Source organism: Mustela putorius, unplaced genomic scaffold (assembly GCF_011764305.1).
Source record: "Mustela putorius furo isolate JIRA1106 unplaced genomic scaffold, ASM1176430v1.1 tig00003863_pilon_pilon_pilon, whole genome shotgun sequence".
NCBI classification, from domain to species: Eukaryota; Metazoa; Chordata; class Mammalia; order Carnivora; family Mustelidae; genus Mustela; species Mustela putorius.
The window spans coordinates 31,641,852-31,661,114 of record NW_025422015.1 but is presented as its reverse complement, the minus strand read 5'-3'; the positions used below and the strand labels follow the sequence as shown (position 1 = coordinate 31,661,114).

At 33.0% G+C, this 19,263-nt stretch overlaps 1 protein-coding gene across 2 annotated transcripts in view; it reads right to left on the bottom strand.

Annotated features, from left to right (window-relative positions):
- Window positions 1–19,263, bottom strand: part of TBC1D32 (TBC1 domain family member 32) — a 247,479-nt gene that overhangs the window by 53,081 nt on the left and 175,135 nt on the right. For both annotated transcript variants that reach the window (XM_045066413.1, XM_045066412.1), the window contains exons 27-28: window positions 7,004–7,129; window positions 823–906 (exon numbers count right to left, since the gene is read on the bottom strand). In XM_045066413.1, the coding sequence (XP_044922348.1) occupies window positions 823–906; window positions 7,004–7,129 (210 nt within the window). The remainder of the gene's footprint in view (window positions 1–822; window positions 907–7,003; window positions 7,130–19,263) is intronic.

The window sequence follows — 19,263 nt, the reverse complement described above, 5'->3', positions numbered from 1 at the left end:
GCTCAGGTCATGATCCCAGGGTCCTGGGATCGAGCCCCATATGGGGCTCTCTGCTCAGCAGGGAGCCCGCTTCCCCCTCTCTCTCTGCCTGCCTCTCTGACTACTTGTGATCTCTGTCTGTCAAATAAATAAATAAAATCTTTAAAAAAAAAAAAAAAGAAGGAATCGTGGCCTGAACAAAGAAGAGATCAATTAAGTAGATAAATTTGAGATCTATTAAGAACACAGAATTAACATAGTTTGGTAATTGAGAAGAAAATATGGACTTAGATCATTTTTCAGTTTCCAGTTTAGATGGACAGTAGATGACTATATTGCCCACCAAAACAGATAATGTAGAAAAAGGTTATATGTTAATAAGGTATGATGAGGTGAGGGCCCTGCTGGACATTTCCAGTTTGAGGGTTTCTGTAGCACATCCAGGTGATGTTTACCTATTAAGCAGTGAAGCTTATAGTAGATCTCTGAATAGAAGATGTGAATTTTGAAGTTATCAATATATGATGTAGGTAAAATAGTACAAACAAACAAGATCCTAGAGGATAATGGATAGAATCAAAAGAGAGGAAGACACTGCCTTAATGAAAAACAACTTTTGATGGGTAGACAGGAAAAAAAGAGGTCAAAAGGAGTTATCAGGTTACAAGAAAACCCAACTATTTGCACAAAAGGTATTGAAAGATATTCACACTGTACAAAGCACAAAGTGAGAAATTTTTAAGATGAGAAACCTTGTGGATATTTTTAATCTAATTAGACAGCTCTATGAAATATTATTTTTCAGATAATTGTTTTTCAAAATTCAAGATGCTCAAAACATACCTGTATATTCCACTGAGGGGAAGTAACATTCAGAGAGGTTTTCGGAGAGATGAAGCACAAATTTTTCAAGCAATTCCAGTAAAGCTGTAATAAACAAGAGAAAAATTAGGATATTAAAGGTCAAGAATAATACATGATAATGTATCTCTAAAGTCACAGACTAGTAGATAAAAGTCATCTGAACTTCTTCACAGTTACACTCTTAAGGGGGTCCAATTCAAAACACATACCACTTTAATATTCATAACAATGTTTCTCATGTAAATTAAATTTTAATTGCTTCACTGAGAACCTATTCAATGTAAAACTGGAAAAGAATCATCTGTTATCTTTAGATTCTCTAAGGATTACTTCAGAATTTGCTAAATGATTTTGATACAGAAAGAAATCATCACTAATTAGGCTATAATATCTTATCATCATTATTCACACATACAGAAAATATTTTTCTTAACTCCAAGACCACAATCAAGGCATAACAACTCCCTTCCCTTTCAAGACCAGAACAGTATGATAGGTTTTATACACTTTGCAACTTTGTATCTGTTTGAGGCAACTGGATCATAAGTAAACTTGTCAGTAGTTGGGTGGAGGGAAAGATGCAAAGGCAGAACACAGGATTTTTAGGGCAGTGCCACTCTTTTCTATGACACAACAATGGTGGATAAATTTCTCCATTATAATTTTGTCAAAACTGATAGAATGTGCAAACACCAAGAGTGAACCCTAATGTAAACTATGGACTTTGGATGATAATGATGTGTCAATGTAGGTTTATTGATTGTAACAAGTGTATCACCTAATGTGAGATGTTTATAGTGGGGGAGGTTGTTCATGTGTAAGGCATAGAACATATATGGGAACTCTGTGTACTTTCTGCTCAATTATGCAAAATCTGAAATTGCTCTAAAGAATAGAGTTCATCAATTTAAAAAAAAGCTGGAAAAGATGCCTATCTATCAGTGAAACAATAAAGAACTGTGTCAAAAAAAAAAAAGTAAGATTTTCTCTATTTGGTTTAGAAGGGACAATGATTCTTTCCTGGACTGGACTGATGCCATATAGATGATGCCACTATGACTGCATATATTACTCTCAAAATGTACACAATCAGTTGTATATATTTGCATATATTACTCTAAAATGTGTGTGTGTATATATATATCAAATATATATAAATATATTTGCATATATTACTCTCAAAATGTATATAATCAGTTGTATTACTCTCAAAATGTATATAAGTTGAATTATATTTAATAATTATATTTAATATATTTATATTTAATATATATAATATATATTTTATATTATATCTATATACTATATAGTATATAAATAAATATATATACTATATATATTTATACTATATATATATATAGTATAGTATACTATACTATAATATAATATACTATAATATAATATACTATATACTATATTATAATATACTATATTATATAGTATATATATAGTATCCAGTAAAGAAATGTATCTATGAAGTAAATGATATGCATATGCAGAATATATATATTTTATATATTTTATTGACTGATCTATATTAACTATATATTATATATAATATATAATACATATTATGCATAACATGTATTATATATAAATACATATAATCTATATAATGTAATATACATAAATTATATATATATTATATATAATATATAATATAATATAATCTACAATAACTATATTAAATAAATGGACCCTTTTTCATATCCAAGTGCATTTTAAGCACATAAGTCATAAAGAAAATTAGTGTTGAACATGTAAAAAATGTAAAATCAAACAGGAATAACATGTGCTTTCCAACAATTGTAGCTCTGACAAGCTGCATATCACAGTATTTTTTTTTCAAAGATTTTATTTATTTGCCAGAGAGAGAGAGAGAGGGCGAGCACAGGCAGGCAGAGTGGCAGCAGAGGCAGAGGGAGAAGCAGGCTCCCCGCCGAGCAAGGAGCCCGATGTGGGACTCGATCCCAAGATGCTGGGATCACGATCCGAGCCGAAGGCATCTGCTTAAACAACTGAGCCACCCAGGTGTCCCATACCACAGTATTTTAATGGCTTAAGACTAAGACTAAAAAAAAAAAAAAAAAAAAAAAAAAAAAATTACTGAACTCTATTCATATTCTGACTTCAAATTAAAATAAGTATTAAAAGGAATAAGAATATAGTAGTTGAGGGTCAGATAGGGCACCAGTATTGTCAATTATTTAAACTTAGAGTTGTTTAACTCTTCTATCTTCACATACATAGGGATAAATTCTCTCACTCACAGAAAAATCTTTCAAAGTTTTTAATCCACGAATCTATACATAAATAGCCCTTAGGTGAGAGCTTTCAACCTCCATGGGTTTGTTTATAAGTCATTTAATACAGAGAGAAAGAAATGAAACAAGATGAAACCGGAGAGGGAGACAGAACGTAAGAGAGTTGATTTTAGGAAACAAACTTGAGGATTGCTGGCAGGGGGGCAGGAAGGAGGGGATAGAATAACGGGATGATGGACACTGGGGAGGGTATATGTTACGATGAGCACTGGGTATTATATAAGACTCGTGAATTACAGACCTATACCCTTGAAATAATACAGTATATGTTAATTAAGTGAATTTAAATAAAAAATATATAGTTTTTGAGATCACAATTTAAGAACATCTCAATGATTTTTAGAAAATCATTCTGAATTAAATATGACTAAAATGTGAGATAAACATTAGTAACAAAGGTTATATAAAAAGTTTACTTTAAATCGAAATATCCATTTAACATTATAATTATTCTCATTTTAGCACAACCATATGGTTGCTACATGCTATGCACTGAAATAAAGTACCTAAGTTAATAGGAAAGGTCACAGCATACTGCTAAGCAATTCTTTGAATCCTATGCCCAGAATCAGGTCTAGCCATCAGACAGATACCTAAACATACTTCAGTGAATTTGGAAAACTATCACATCTGTGGAGCTAAACACAATATGATTTGAAACCTAAGAGTTAACAGACTAATCACAGACTTTGCAAAGCACACTATTTTCTGGCAAGTACTGACCTTGAAATGCCAAATTATGCTATTAGATACATACACTGGAGGCTTTTGGACAAACTACTTCCACACTGTCCTAGGCAAAAATTATATCACCAAACTATCTGGAGAAGGTCCTGGATTTCTATTGATTCCAATAGATTCATTTTGCCCAAGAACCCTATGAACTTCCAAATATTTTGAGGGATAGGTTATAATTATAGAATAATAACAAAAACTGATCTATATATGGTAGTTGAACCTGTGGCTAAAATCTCATTGGCACATCTAATTAATCACACATAAGTGTAGCCGAACTTGCATAATTCCTGGAGTGGCTATTTATCTCAGTATGACTAACCACTTGTCAATTCACTGAAAATTTCATCATCTATAATTCAAGGAAATTAGTTCATATCATGAAACATTTAACTTTAAACACAAATTATTTTTTAATATTATTGTCCAGAAAGTAAACTATAAAATACTTTTTTCTTAAAAAATTTTTAAAATATTTTTTGTTAAAATCTTCAGTGGATCTTTTTATTTCAAATGATAGACCTGGAATTTCTAGAAAGGCTTTTAGATTATAAGCCACCTCTTTTAAACATACTTATTCCATGGGGCTACAACACAGACTATAAAAACAAAATGTGTAAGACGTGTGTGTGTGTGTGTGTGTGTGTGTGTATACACATACTCACTACAAAGGGGCATGGGTTTATCTAATGAGGAAAAACTGAGGACAGATTATTCAGGGATACTTGGGTATAACTGCTTTCTCCCTTGGCACTGCTATCACAACAAAGCTGGTTCCAAAACTAAGATAGCACAGTGTTTGTAAACATGCAAAATTTCTCCTGGATTCATTCCTTTTTAATTCTTTATCTTTGATCATTTTAGCATATCATCAGATCATAAGATAATTACACTAGAGACCCAATTTTTTTCCCAATCAATCCATCTTGCATGTAACCACCAGAGGTTGTTCCTTGAACACTTGCTTATTCAAGAAGTAAATCATGGCCATCATCTCCTTACCCCATGAAGTTAACACTATGCTCATAGGTTTCAGGCAGTTTACAATTTTACTGCACCCAACCATATCCACTTTTTATACAAATTATTATGAGCATATTCAGATTATTTTTCTCAATGATCTCAAGTAGTTTACATTCACTTTCCTCTACATTTTTTAAGAAGACTTCTTTTGTATAATTACAGAATCTCATGAAGTTGTGAGGATAGTACAGAGATAGAGAACTTCCTGTATCCCTTCATTTAGGATAGGTCTGCAGTTGACAAATTATTCTTCTGAGAATATCTTGATTTTCTGTTCCTGAAGACTATCTTCAATGCATAGAGAATTCAAGTTAACAACAGTTCTTTCTTTCAGCGTATGAATGTCATGCCACTTCCTCTGTCCTCTGTCTTTTCTGGTGAGAAGTCCATGGCCAATGATACTGATTTTCCCCTGTAGGTATGTTGTTTCTCCTCTGCTTTCAAGATATTTTTGTCTTTAGTTTTTAGAAGTTTGACTATATTTCATCTTGGTGTGGATTTCTTTGGGCTTACCCTGTTTGTGGTTCTTGAATCCACAGATTTAGATTTAGGTTTCTTGATAAATTTGGAAAATTTTAAGCTATGTTTCTTCAAAGACATTTATAGTCCTAACCTCTTTCAAGGTCTCCAATGACACAAATGTTAGACCTTTTGTTATGGTTCCACAGGTCTCTGCAGCTCTATTAATTTTTTGTTTTGTTTTGTTTTTCAGTCTATTTCCTCTCTGCTGATATCTTCAAGTCACCAATTCTTCCCTCTATCCATTTTATTGTTGGACCAATACATTTAGCTTTTTATTCTGGTGATAGTATTTTCACTTCTAAAATTTCCTTTTGGATTTTATTTCTTTGCTGATTACTTTCTAATTTTAAATTTGTTGCAGGTGTGAGACTAATACATGGGTGGAGGGAAAGGTGGAAGTGTGGGCCTGTTAACACTGAGTGATAATGAAACTCCTTAACTTTCTAAGTCTCCTCTGCTATAATCCTAGCAAGGAGCAGCAAGGGTGTCCCATTACTGACAAGTAAGGAGGGAAGTCCAGGCTATGCCCAAGTCTTGCTAGCAGGATTTTCTGTGGTGTCTGGCTGGATTAAAGTGGTCACTTCCTACAAAAATGTGTCTTGATAGCTACCCCTTTCCTGGTCCTTTTGCTAGAGAGAGTAGGCATTTATTGACCCCCACCTTTTTATCCTGCATCTAATGGCATTCTTAATCACTCATTCTAGGATATAGGAGGCAAAAAGAAAATCTAGGGAATTCATCTCTGAGCTGCCCATAGATTATATCACTAGTCTCAGAAAATAGAATTTCTCCAACAACAAAATATGAACATTTTTATTTCTGACTTTTAATTTTATAACAAATGATATAAATATGAAAACTATAAAGCATGGCTAATGAAGTTGACAATTTTAGTTTTCAAAAAAATCTACCTTATATTTCCATTAGAACCTTTTTCTTTGATCTTTATTCAAAACAATGCTAATTTGTAAATGATAATTTTTAGAAAACAAATGCACATGTAAATACTTGAATATAAAATAATTTATTTGCTAGTTTAGGAAACAAAGCTATTCCCCCAAAATAAAATTTCAGTTTCCTTAGGAGTGACTAAATTTACTCGGCTAGATGTGGCAGAGTTTCAAAATATGTGTCAATTAAAAAGTCTATAAAGTTTCCAAAAATATAGCAGTATGGTATATTCAAGTAAAAGCTGGTGAAACCGAGCAAATACCTAGTTAAGGCAGATCAGTCTTTCAACTGATTTAAAAAAAAAGGTTAGTAGTTTCTCAGATTTCAGTATTTTTTTGGCAGTTTTTATGCTGCCTATAATTTTATTGTCATTAAGGGGTGAAAGTCAGTGGGCCTCTTTTTTGCCTTCTCTCTGGCCCCCAGCTTCCCTGCATCTTAGATTGTAATTTTTGTTTTCTAGGATCGTAAGTTTCTCAGAAGTCAATGGACTTCTGGGATCAGTATTATGTACTCCAGACATGTCAACACTGATCTTTAGGAAATACAGCTTTCATTAATACAATTTTCATAACAAAAATACCCCCAAAATTAAACAACATACTTACTACTTCCACTGATTATATCAGGTTTGGCCTTCATCATTTCGCAAAACTGTCTTCGGCAGTTTTCTATCCACTCAGTTTGTTTATCAGACATTTTGAAGCATAACAGAAGTTTGCCAAGATCATTGTCTAATAAGAAACATGGCATGTTATATTATTATAATGAGATGCTAGAAACACTGAAAAATAAGTATTAATGTTAAATATGTAAACAATTACAAATTCTAGAAATAGTATTTGGCTTTCAAAAGAAAATACATTTTTCTATAATTACATCTTATGCCATCAATTATACTTATAAAAAGCCTATAAAATGAATTCATTAAAAGCTCACAAAATGAATTGACTTATAACTATAATTCTTGAATGCTCTTCTCATATGAACATGATTCATTACTGATATCTGAAGTAACAGACATCAAATAACAGATGTGATAAATGTAACATTTCACTATATAGGCTGACATGAATTATACTCATGCACATTCAGACACAATTTTATTCACTTCTTTAAACCAAAAAGAAAATATAAGTACAGAAAATTTCTAGTCAATTATTTAATTCCACTTCTTGCAAAAATTATACCAAAAATGAGTGGTGCTGAAAGAGTATCTATGGCTAAAATGTAACTTCTTGGGGCGCCTGGGTGGCTCAGTGGGTTAAAGCCTCTGCCTTCGGCTCAGGTCATGATCCCGGGGTCCTGGGATCAAGCCCCACATTGGGTTCTCTGCTCAGCAGGGAGCCTGCTTCCTCCTCTCTCTCTCTCTGCCTGCCTCTGAACCTATTTGGCATCTCTGTCTGTCAAATAAATAAATAAAACTTAAAAAAAATAATTAAAAAATAAATATGTCCCTATTTGACATGTAGGTCAGAAAGAAAAATAGCCACCTCTCATGAAAGCTACATAGTCTTTTATACAAACACGAGTATACAAATAAATATATTCAAACATATGCATACTCACACAAGTATACATATGACCCAGAACGAATTGTGTTATTGAAAGAATGTGTAATTCAGATATTCAGTTCTAATCTATTCTCTTTGAATATTAAGATCAAGTGATCCTGTAACATTTCATAAATAGCTTCAATCAGAAGCAATAACTAGAGACAAATTAACATTATTAAGTCAAAGGAGAAAATTCTTCTTTTTAATAAAAACTCTCAAAACCTTTAACCTAAACCCAAGAAATACCAAAGCTGATAATTTTGTTGAAAATTATGTTATTAATAACAAAGTTATTATGTTAAATGCACCTCAATATGAATTAAGTAAAAGACTTAATTCAACAGCATTAAAGTAATTTTTTATAGTTTCTATTTAGAATATCTATATTACTTATTTTCTAAGAACAAACTACCTACAGCTTAATAAGAATCACTAGTGGCATATGATTGCAAAGACAAATGCGTTTTTCATCTGCTTCCTCCTCTATATCATCTTTTCTATCCATGTATAACCTTTTATAACTACTACTACCTCCTTCAAGGAGAAGATGCCCATGTAGTTCTTTTGTAAATTACCTACTATTGAAGAAATCCTGTATTATCCATTCCCTCTTCCCTCCTGCCCTACCCCCTCCTCTTGCCCTCCTATTCCTTCCACATTTGCTATTCTGTTTTGCTTTTTCATCATCTCATCCTAAGAAAAAGAGCACAAGGCTCCACAATTGTAAATAGTACTAAAGCAGCAGATGTGATATGCATGTGAATCTACCAGCTGGTGGAGGAGCTCAAGGGTCCAATTCACCTCAAAATTAGAATTTAGGCTGAGCCAGAGACAGATTGACTACAAAGACTCCTAGAAACAATTTGGTAGCCTTTATATATATATATATATATATATATATATATATATATATATATATGGTTACATTTCCCCAGTCAATGAGGGTGTGAGCTTTTCAATTTGCATTCCTCACACTTAAAAATATTTAGTAATCTGATATAATACTAATTTAAAAATATGTATATCTGGGATATTTAGGTTTGAGGGGAACAATGATTCCTTTATCTCCCCCTCCAAATCTGGGACCGAGTAGTAGACAGGAGAAGATGAATGGAGTCCAAGAATTGTTAGTACTGAAACAGCTAAAGTAGACACCATTACTTGGATCCACTGCCACACTGACTTCCAAATGTCTCCCCTAAACAGAACTAACCTATTTAATCACAGACAACGATAGACAACTAAAGGTCTCTGCTAAATAAAAGGCACCAACATAACCTAAAGATAGGCTAACTTGAAAGTACAGCCTACACAAGTAGGTTAATCCAAGATTTTCCAACCTTCTCCCAAGCTACCTCACCAAACATTCTTCCTACCTTTGTGAAGAATAAGTGGGCAAGTTCAGAGAGAGGCCAATTGTGTTGGACCAGCAAAGGTCCTTGGACAAAGAGAATGAGGCAAGAGGAAATGGAATCACAAGAATGGTACTATAGGAATACAATAAAGCAGTAACTGTGTGAGTAAAGCAAATATGAATCTGATGTTTTCCCAAAATTTCTATGTTTATAATAACACAAAAGAATTAAAACCCAGAGTTTTGCTTCTGACTACAATGCAGGTACTAGGAAGCCTTGCTGTCCTGCTGTAAACAACCTGAAAACTGAGTAAAATATAACAACTGTTTCCAAACATTAGGCATCAGGCAGTACACAGGACTATTTTTCCTGAGAAAAGGAAAACTAATGTGGTGAACTTTACAACTGGCCTTTTTCTTGAAGGCAATTTCAAGATCACTATACAGGAAGGAGGATGATGCTATGGAGGTCTTGCAGAGTTGAAGAGACAGAGTCAATATTCAGAGATGGAGGAGGCTAAAATTTGGGGATTATAATACTGAAAAGGAAGAGCAGAGCAAAGAACTACAGAAATCTATGTAGGTCCTTGTCAAGCTGATTGCAAAATAATCAGCTAAGCAAATAAAGAATGAAAATCCACAAGGCTGGGTAAAAAACAGTTCGGAGCTTGTAAATGAACAATTCCCAGAATACACTTAGTGCTAGCTGATGCCCAAGTTCCAGAGTGAAGAGTCCTTTAACTCCTGAACAGAACCAAATGTTTTGGTACAATTTAACCATAAAGGTACCAGAAAACTAACACCTTAGTAGTAGAGTTAAATTAACAATAGAGGCAACTCTACACCACCATAACCAAAAAATGAAAGCCCTGAATCAAGCTGAGCCATGAATAACTTGACAGCACTCCAAAAACATGTCCATTACTAAAGAAAAACAAAATCCCCCATTCAACAATGTAAAGTGAATGACATCTGATATTCAATAAAGAAATCACTAACATGAGAAAGGGGAAAAATGTGGCTCACAACCAGTAGATAAATCAGCTAATAGATCCGGAAAGGACTAGAGTGATATGATTAGCAAATATGTTAAAGAAGCTTTTTTAAAGTCTTTAAGTATTAAAAAAAATGAACAGAACCAAATGTTTTGGTACAATTTAACCAAATGGCACTTTATTGATACTGGAACCCCATTTGGTAAAAAGAGATAGCAAATGGTACATGTGCCAACTTGGATGCATCTCAAAACCATTATCCTGAAAGAAACCAGGCACAAAGTTTCCTATATGATTCTATTTGTATGAACTGTAAGTATAAGAAAAACTAATCTTTGGTAACTGTTCTCAAGGGGACTATGTTTTGCTCTCCAGGAGTTAGTTCAGCAGTCTTTACAGACATTTCTGATTGTCATACCTAGGAGTGGGGAGTACAGAGAGAGTTCTACTAGCATCTAGAGGGTGGAGACCAGGGATGCTACTAAAAATCCTACAAGGCACAGAACAACACCCTCTGGCAACAAGCAATTACCTAGCCCAAAATATTAATAGTGTTGAAGTTGAGAAATCCTAATCTATAGCAGTGGAGAAAAAAAAATCAGTAATCACCTGAGGCTGGGAATAGAGAACAGATGACTGCAAAGGAAAAAAAGAAGTTTTGTGGAATCATGAATGTGTTATATATTTGATTATGGTGATGCTGATGTGTACACAGACATGTCAACATTCAAACTATTTTTAAAATAGATGTATTCTGTTGATATAAAAATTGATTATATAGACATATGTGTATGTAAATGTAGGGTATAATTGAAAGTGACAGTGACTAAAAGCTTCTAAGCATATTACTGTCACTAAAATAAGAACAATTATAGTTCCTAATTTGGTATAAAGTCTGTATAAGAACTCAATAAACTTTAATTAAAAGTATAGACATGTATAAAATGATTCATTTTAAGAACCCATGTCACAATTTTATAGTAAACTGTTTTAAAGTATAAATTTTTAAAATCCTCATTGCTTTATCTTCTTATGAGGTTCTAGCTCCTTTCTGGGTTCAATCCAGTCTCCTGTAAGGAAATGAATACTCACTTCTTAACGTGAAATGAGAAAACAGTTGATCTATTTCACCAAGAAGAATCCAGTTTTATATTCTAAACACTGAACACAATTTCTTTCTTAACTTACATTTCTTATATCAGCTGTTTTTATATAATTACTACCCTACAATATCATTTTTAGAGAAAGTACCATATCATAATTTAGTTCAGTGTATTAATTATACATCTAGTTATGAAGTTACCATGGTCAAGTACTGTTTTGTTTTCCCAAAAGTGGTTTGGTGTGTCTAGTGAGTATATGTACTTCTTCTCTTTGCTCCTTCAGACCACTGTGATTTACAAACAATGCAAAGTTGGAAGAGAAAGTAAAAAATCTATCTTACTCTGCTTGACTTGTTTCACTAAGCATGATACGCTCTAGTTCCATCCATGTTGTCGCAAATGGCAAGCAGAGAAAGACAACTATCATATGATCTCCCTGATATGAGGAAGTGGTGATGCAACATGGGGGCTTAAGTGGGTACGAGAAGAATAAATGAAACAAGATGGGATTGGGAGGGAGACAAACCATAAGTGACTCTTAATCTCACAAAACAAACTGAGGGTTGCTGGGGGGAGGGGGTGTGGGAGAAGGGGGTGGGATTATGGACACTGGGGAGGGTATGTGCTTTGGTGAGTGCTGTGAAGTGTGTAAACCTGGTGATTCACAGACCTGTACCCCATAAATATATATGTTTATAAAAAATAAAAAAAATTTAAAAAAAATCTATCTTAAACTCATTCCTTAAAACCATTAAGAAAAATGGGAAAAGAATGGGGAAGAGAACATCAAGTTTCATGTTCACCAATCACAGCTAACAATATTTCATATTTATTTATTTATTAAAGATTTTATTTATTTACTGGAGAGAGAGACCGTGAGAGAGAGCATGAACGAGGAGAAGGTCAGAGAGAGAAGCAGACTCCCCAAGGAGCTGGGAGCCCGATGCAGGACTCGATCCCGGAACTCCAGGATCATGACCTGAGCCGAAGGCAGTCGTCCAACCAACTGAGCCACCCAGGTGTCCCAATATTTCATATTTAAACTCTCAAATTCTTTGTTTTGGTGAGCACTATACTCTTTTCATACTTGAGGATACTGTATAGTTTTTTCTCAAAAGATCATTACAAACAAATGTCATATTGATTATAAGATTATTATAAACAATATAAAGGGAATCTCAATTTCAAAGGGAGTAAAATATAAGCTCAATATAAATGCAGAGAAAAACTATTTACACCAAAAACTTTTAGTACTTCTTTGCTAAATGCAATTGTGAATGCCTACTTTACACAGAATATCACAACAAATTCTACAAAAGAAACAAAATAAATGGAAGATTTCATTAACTAGAAATGGATCCTCAGGTTTAATTCAGATAATCACCTATGTCTTATCCTGAACCTTATTTGTGTAATATTTGCTTTCCATTTGTATTTCTGCTTACCTTCTTTCATGTACTTTAACATAGCCATTTCAGTGTACTTTTATTATAATATACAAGGGAAGACTTTGGAGTGGTCTCTGAGAAGCAACTAAAAAGATGCCCAAATTCTCTATATATTAGTTCTCTGTCCATCTCTAAATTTGGGAGTTTCTAAATTTATTACACATTTTCAATTTATTTGAACTACGGGAGCTCTTAATACATGGCACCTGTATTTTACACGTTATCCCTCACTGAAAGTTATATCACTTTTTCTTTTTAAAAATATGTAATAATCATTTACTATAAAAGATTTACTATAAAACATTCACTTTCCCCTATCACCTGCACTTAAACTAGCAGGTGATCTGTTTCCCTGGTTGCCACAGATATATATGTTGCAAACATGAAGTAATACGTACATGAAAATAAGTTTTATTATTCAAAAGTAAATACTTATTCTGATTTGTAAGCTAAGTATCTCAACAGATGCAGCTCAAGATTTGCTACACTGAAAAGAAACCATAATCTCATACTCCTAGTCCCCTCCGTTAACAGAATGATGTCAATAAAAGTCATTTACCTTTATCTGCAGAAAATAAATCAATTAGAAACAATAAGAAAGAAGATTAAGATGTCTGACTTACATAAAGGCCTAAATAAACAGTTGATAAAAGACAGAATTCATCACTAAAAATATTTATAGATTGACTATAGGAGCAAGACACAATTCAAAAAACTTTTTAAAATCAGAACACATGATATCCATCATTATGTTACACTGTATTTTATGTAATGCCATACTATTTTCAAAGTACTCTTACAGTTTTCCCTATGCATTCTGTTCTCAGTTGACTGGAGAATAAACGGTAATCCTAAATCTTACATAATTTATCAGAATAGCAATGAAATAATCCACTCAACTTGTTAATTGGATAACTTTCACTCTTTTATTAAAATATAGTTGCTATTATGGTTCATCTGTTCTCCTTTTTTTCCTCTTAAAAAGTTTACTTCTACGTAGGTAGGATTCCAATTTGATCTATACTATTAGGATTACATAATGGATTGTTATCCCATTTGTAAATTTAAAAAGACAGGGAAATAATTCATCAAGGACACGGGCATGGACTTAATTTCTTAAAAGACAGAAATTATCAAAGTGTCAGCAAGAAGTAGTATCACTGAATAAAGGATTAAACCCAGTAAGGACACAAACATTTATTAAACAAAATCAATATAGATTCATGAGAACATGTCTTGTTAAAACAAGAATATTGTCCCCATGACAAAATTACAGAATTTGTAGTAGAAAAAGCTAAATTTCAATATCATTTCATGCAAATTATTTAAAATACCAGCAAGTTTTGAGAGCTAGGATAAAATATGTTGGTACAGTAAGAATGTAAGTACAAAACCCATAAACTTAACGGCTCATTCACTGCACGATGCCTAACTCCAGAGACAGAGAACATGATACTCTTGCTCTTCAGTTCCATCTCTAATTTAGAAAGTTTCTCTATTAATACTTGTTTCTTTCTACTGAACAAAATACAGTGCAATGATTATCTTATAAACAGTAGTCTGCAACTACAAAATGTTCAAAGTGAATTTATATATAATGCCTATCAGAAAGCCTTTTCTAGCCCCAAACATATTATTAAACATTGCCAATAGTTTGCATTTTTTTTCTTAATGAAGAACCAAATCTATGCAAATAATATAGATTTAAAATAGTAACTTAAGACTCAAGTTTCTCACCTGAGAAGAAAATATGGTCCTCATGGACATTTGATCAGTACCTGGAGCTTAATGATTCAACATATATTTTATACCAAATTCATCCAGAGCTGAAAATGTACAAACTGAAAATTAAGTTTTAACTAGAATTCACTTCAGTTTTGTATAATATCCTCTTTCCTTGTCCTATTAATTTGAAGGAAGAAAAACTACTTCATGCTATAGGGGAAAGATAGTATAGTGAGATAGTTATATCTCATAGATAATGAACTTTAAAATGATCTGTTTTCTCCTATAGGAATAATATCATCTAAAAATATCCAACTAAAAATATCTGAACAATCAGACTATAAAGATTTAACATTATGTGGTGCATTCCATCAAAGGGAAAGATTATCACCATGGAACTTACTCCTTTATATAGTATTTTAAAGAGAATATTTTGCCAGGCAGAAATTCAATTTACTATCAGATAAGTAAAAATGCAGAGAGGAAGCAGTAAAACTAAAAAGATTAAATTTGGAGTAATCACAGAATAAAGGCCATATATTTTTTGGTTATTTTTTCAGTTGTGGAAAAAAATGAGATGTAATGCTGACAATGTATACCTTTCATGTGCTACAAAAACATAAAGTACCACTTTGTAAATGATAAAATAACTATAAAAAGATGTCTTCTTCATGAATGATATATACAGAAGTCTAGCTCAAGGGGCTTTATAACTACAAAGCTATTGATATTCTAGAAAAATGAGTGAGACCAGAGATTATTTTAGGTTTGAGTCAAAACTTCTAAATTTACATAGTAGCCTGAAAGGAATTCCCAACGTCCACTCACAAAGATTTGGAAAATAGAGTTTGATGATGGGAAAAATAGAGAAGAAATTCAACAGACATCTATTATTGTCTAATACCTACAGCAGACAGCATTTTTGTCTAATGGAAGTTACACTGCAGGGCAACAGAGAGTGAACAAAAACATAAACTCATAGTAAGGAACAGTGCTATTAGAGGAATCCACAGGAAGCAAGACAGATAGAAGTAAGGGAAGAGGTATATTTTAGATAAGGTGGAGATAACACATCTCTGAAGAAGTAACATTCAGACTCAGCATAAAAGCTTAAGAAGGAATTACCTGTGTAAAGAGGAGAGGTAGTACTCTAGGAAAAGAGAATATCAAGAGCAAAGGCCCAGAAGTATAAACTTAATATATTCTGAGATATGAAAGAAGTTCCCCAATCATATATCCCATAAGGAATTTATATTCAGAATATATAAAAAAAAACTCTTACAACTCAATAATAAAAAGACAAAGCATTAAAAAATAGGCAAAGGATATGAATAGGTATTTTTCCAAGGAACATATATAACATGAAGAGATACTCAACATTATTAGTCATCAGGGGAATGCAAATCAAAACCACAATGAAATAGTGCTTCATACCTACTAGGATGGCAAGATCACAACAAATGATGATGAGTAGGAGGAGAAATAAGAATCTCATAAAACTGTTGGTGAAAAGGTAAAATGGCACAGCTGCTTTAGAAAAGTGAGCCAGTTCCTCAAACTATTAAACAGGGAATTACCATTTAACTCAGCAATTCTACTTCTAGGTAAATATTCTAGAGGAAATAAAAACATGTTCAGGCAGAAATTTGTACAAAAATGTTTATAGCAGCATTATTTAAAGTCAAAAGGTGGAAACAACACAAGTGTCCATCAGCAGATACAAATATATAAACAAATAAATTATGGTATATGCACATAATGGAATATTATTTTTTTCTTTTTTTAATTAATGGAATATGATTTAATCATAAAAAGGAATGAAGTATTTATCCATACTACAACATGAATGAACCTTAGAGATGAACCTTGAAAACATTATGCTAAGAAAAAAGTCAGTCATGAAATACCACATACTACACTATTTCAGTCATATGAAAAGTCCAAACTAGAAATATCTCTATAGATAAACAGATTTCAGTGGTTGCTTAGGGCTGGGTGAAAGAAAGAGGTGAAAGAAAGAGGGAGTACTGGGTTTCTTTTTGAGGTGGTGAAAATGTTCTAAAGTTTTTTGTGGTGATGGCTATTAATATACTAAAAAAATCACTGAACTGCATGCTTTAAATGGGTGAATTGTATAGTATGTTAATTACCTTTCAATAAAGCTGTTTTTAACAAAATAAAACAAGACCCACAGAGTTATATAGAATATATAGGTCAATTATTATAGAGACAAAAGCCACGAGATGAAGTCAAGGGTAAGGGAGAGAAAAGAATGAGAAAGTGAAACATTTATTTACACAGCTGGCTCACATTAGCTGTTAGTGTTTACTTCTTAGAAAGCCCAAAGGAGGTAAATGTTTTCCTTGTTTTGTTTTGTTTGTTTTTTAAGGAAGAGCCTTTGGAGGGATATATGGGTAAAGAGTGACTATGGAGAACTTGCAAGGAACATGCAGAAGCTTACTTGCATTACGAGTAACTAATGTATTTGAGGCTTTCAATGAGTAGCCATCTGAATTTCTAGATCAAAGAACAATGCCAGTGGCCCTGCGAGTCAATGCTGTGCTTCTACTGCTCTGTTGGCCCTGTCAGGAACTACTAGATACAACCCATGACACAAAAACTCACACTCTACTTTGAAGGTACCAGCCCCAGCTGAGTGAATACAAAGATTTGGAAATGATTTCCTGATAGAGACAGGCATTTCACAATAGTAAGGTATATAGAGTACAGATCTATAATCTAGAGTATAGATTACAGATGTAATCTAGATCGCTGATTATTTTATAATTCAGCCTGAATAAACATTATAAAAGTAATTTAAAAACAAAATGAATATAGGATGTTAGAAAGGAAGAGCAAATTTCTTACTTGCGGTTGTCTCGCTAAGGCATGCTATTTAATAACCAGAGCATGCTAATTAATCCCTCAAGTCATTTTTATTTCTCAGTATGAAAGTACCAAATTTCTGTTCCTCTTTAGAGAAAGAAGTCCCATCCTGAACACATCAAAATGGAATGGAGTTGAACAGACTAGCCAATTAGGGGTATAACAATAACTCCTGGGAGATCTAAGTTTAGCTTAGGGAAACAAAGCAATCTGTTTTATTTTATCTCATGATCTGTTTCATATAGAAAAGACATTATGAATCAATTTCCAGTAGTACACTTTAACAGCTCCTGAACACACTAACCTATACTGGCTTTTAACCACACTACAACTCTCCTTTCTCCCACTCTCCTTTCCCTTTTATCTGCTGCACAGGTAATAGTAAGTTACTGCACTCACTATATTCTTCCAATTTATCTAAACTCTAGCGTAACAGAAATATAATATTCCAAGTTATATCTACCACATGAAAGGTAATTTTTTCATGAGTATAAGATTATTTATATCATACACACATTATTTATATATCACACATATGTATCACACATATATACATCAAACATATATATACACATGTGCACACATGGGTACATATATACCTGTACAGGCTTATATATGTATACCCATAATGTTCATATATACATACACAAACAGATAATATTAATCACTAGCTTTTAAAAGGCTTTTACATTTTAGAATGGTGACCCTAAAATAGTACACAAAGAAAAATAACTGAACCAGATGATGTCTAGAGATTCTTATTTACAGATGAAGATAAATTATCTAATAGCTAACACTAATGCCAATGAGCTAACAAGAGGCAATTTAACAGATGAGGAGATGCTAACTGTAGCAAGGAGGATAAATGTAGAAGCCGGGAGACAAATGAGAGGATGTCACCACGTGCACACAACCGAAGCTGATTTTTTTCCCCCCATAACAATGAAATGATATCCCAAAAGTTTGCAGTGCAAATGGCAACTAAAATAACACCTATCAGAATCAATGAATCATTATTTTCAAATTTAAAAAAAAAAGCAAATTGAAAAGTATAAGAACTCCTGTCTTCCAAACAGCTATGTTTTAAAGTATTATAAGCTTAAATACAGTATATTAAAATTGTACAATATTTAATTTATTGAGCTGTGTTTAATCAGAAACAAACTTTCAATTTAGCTTTAGAACTGTTAGAAATTCATTTGGCTCCATTTTTCTCACTGAGTTCACCAAGATATTTCTGTGATGTACAACCTGGATTAGCCACTGGTGCCTAGATCATTCTCTCCTGCTCAACAAAAACCAGGACCATTATTATTAGGAGGAAGTATTAGGTACTACTATTAAACTGAGAATAATGTCTTAGTCAGATACTTATATTTTAGGGATAATCAGAAAGAACAGAAGTTTTGTCCAATATGGTAGGGAAATGTGGCATTAAAGAGGTCTGAAATGGTACTGAAGTAAAACAGAGCTTTGACAGGAATGAAGCCACAAACATACTGGGCCTTGTTAGCTGTGAAGCCATTGGAGGGTTTCAATTAAGGAGTAATGTGACGCAATCCACATTTCAACAGCATTACTCTGGTTGCTGTGTTGAGAACACATTGATAACTTGGCAGATTACTGCAATAATACAAGTGAGAGATGAGGGTTTTGCATGAGAGACAGTGATTTCAGATAGGCAGAGTCAAGAGCATTTGCTGACAGATTAGATGTGTGTATGAAGACAAAGAGAAGTCAAAGAATGCCTTTAGGTTTATTGCATAAAGAACTGGAAGCAAAAGTTGCCATTTCTGAAATG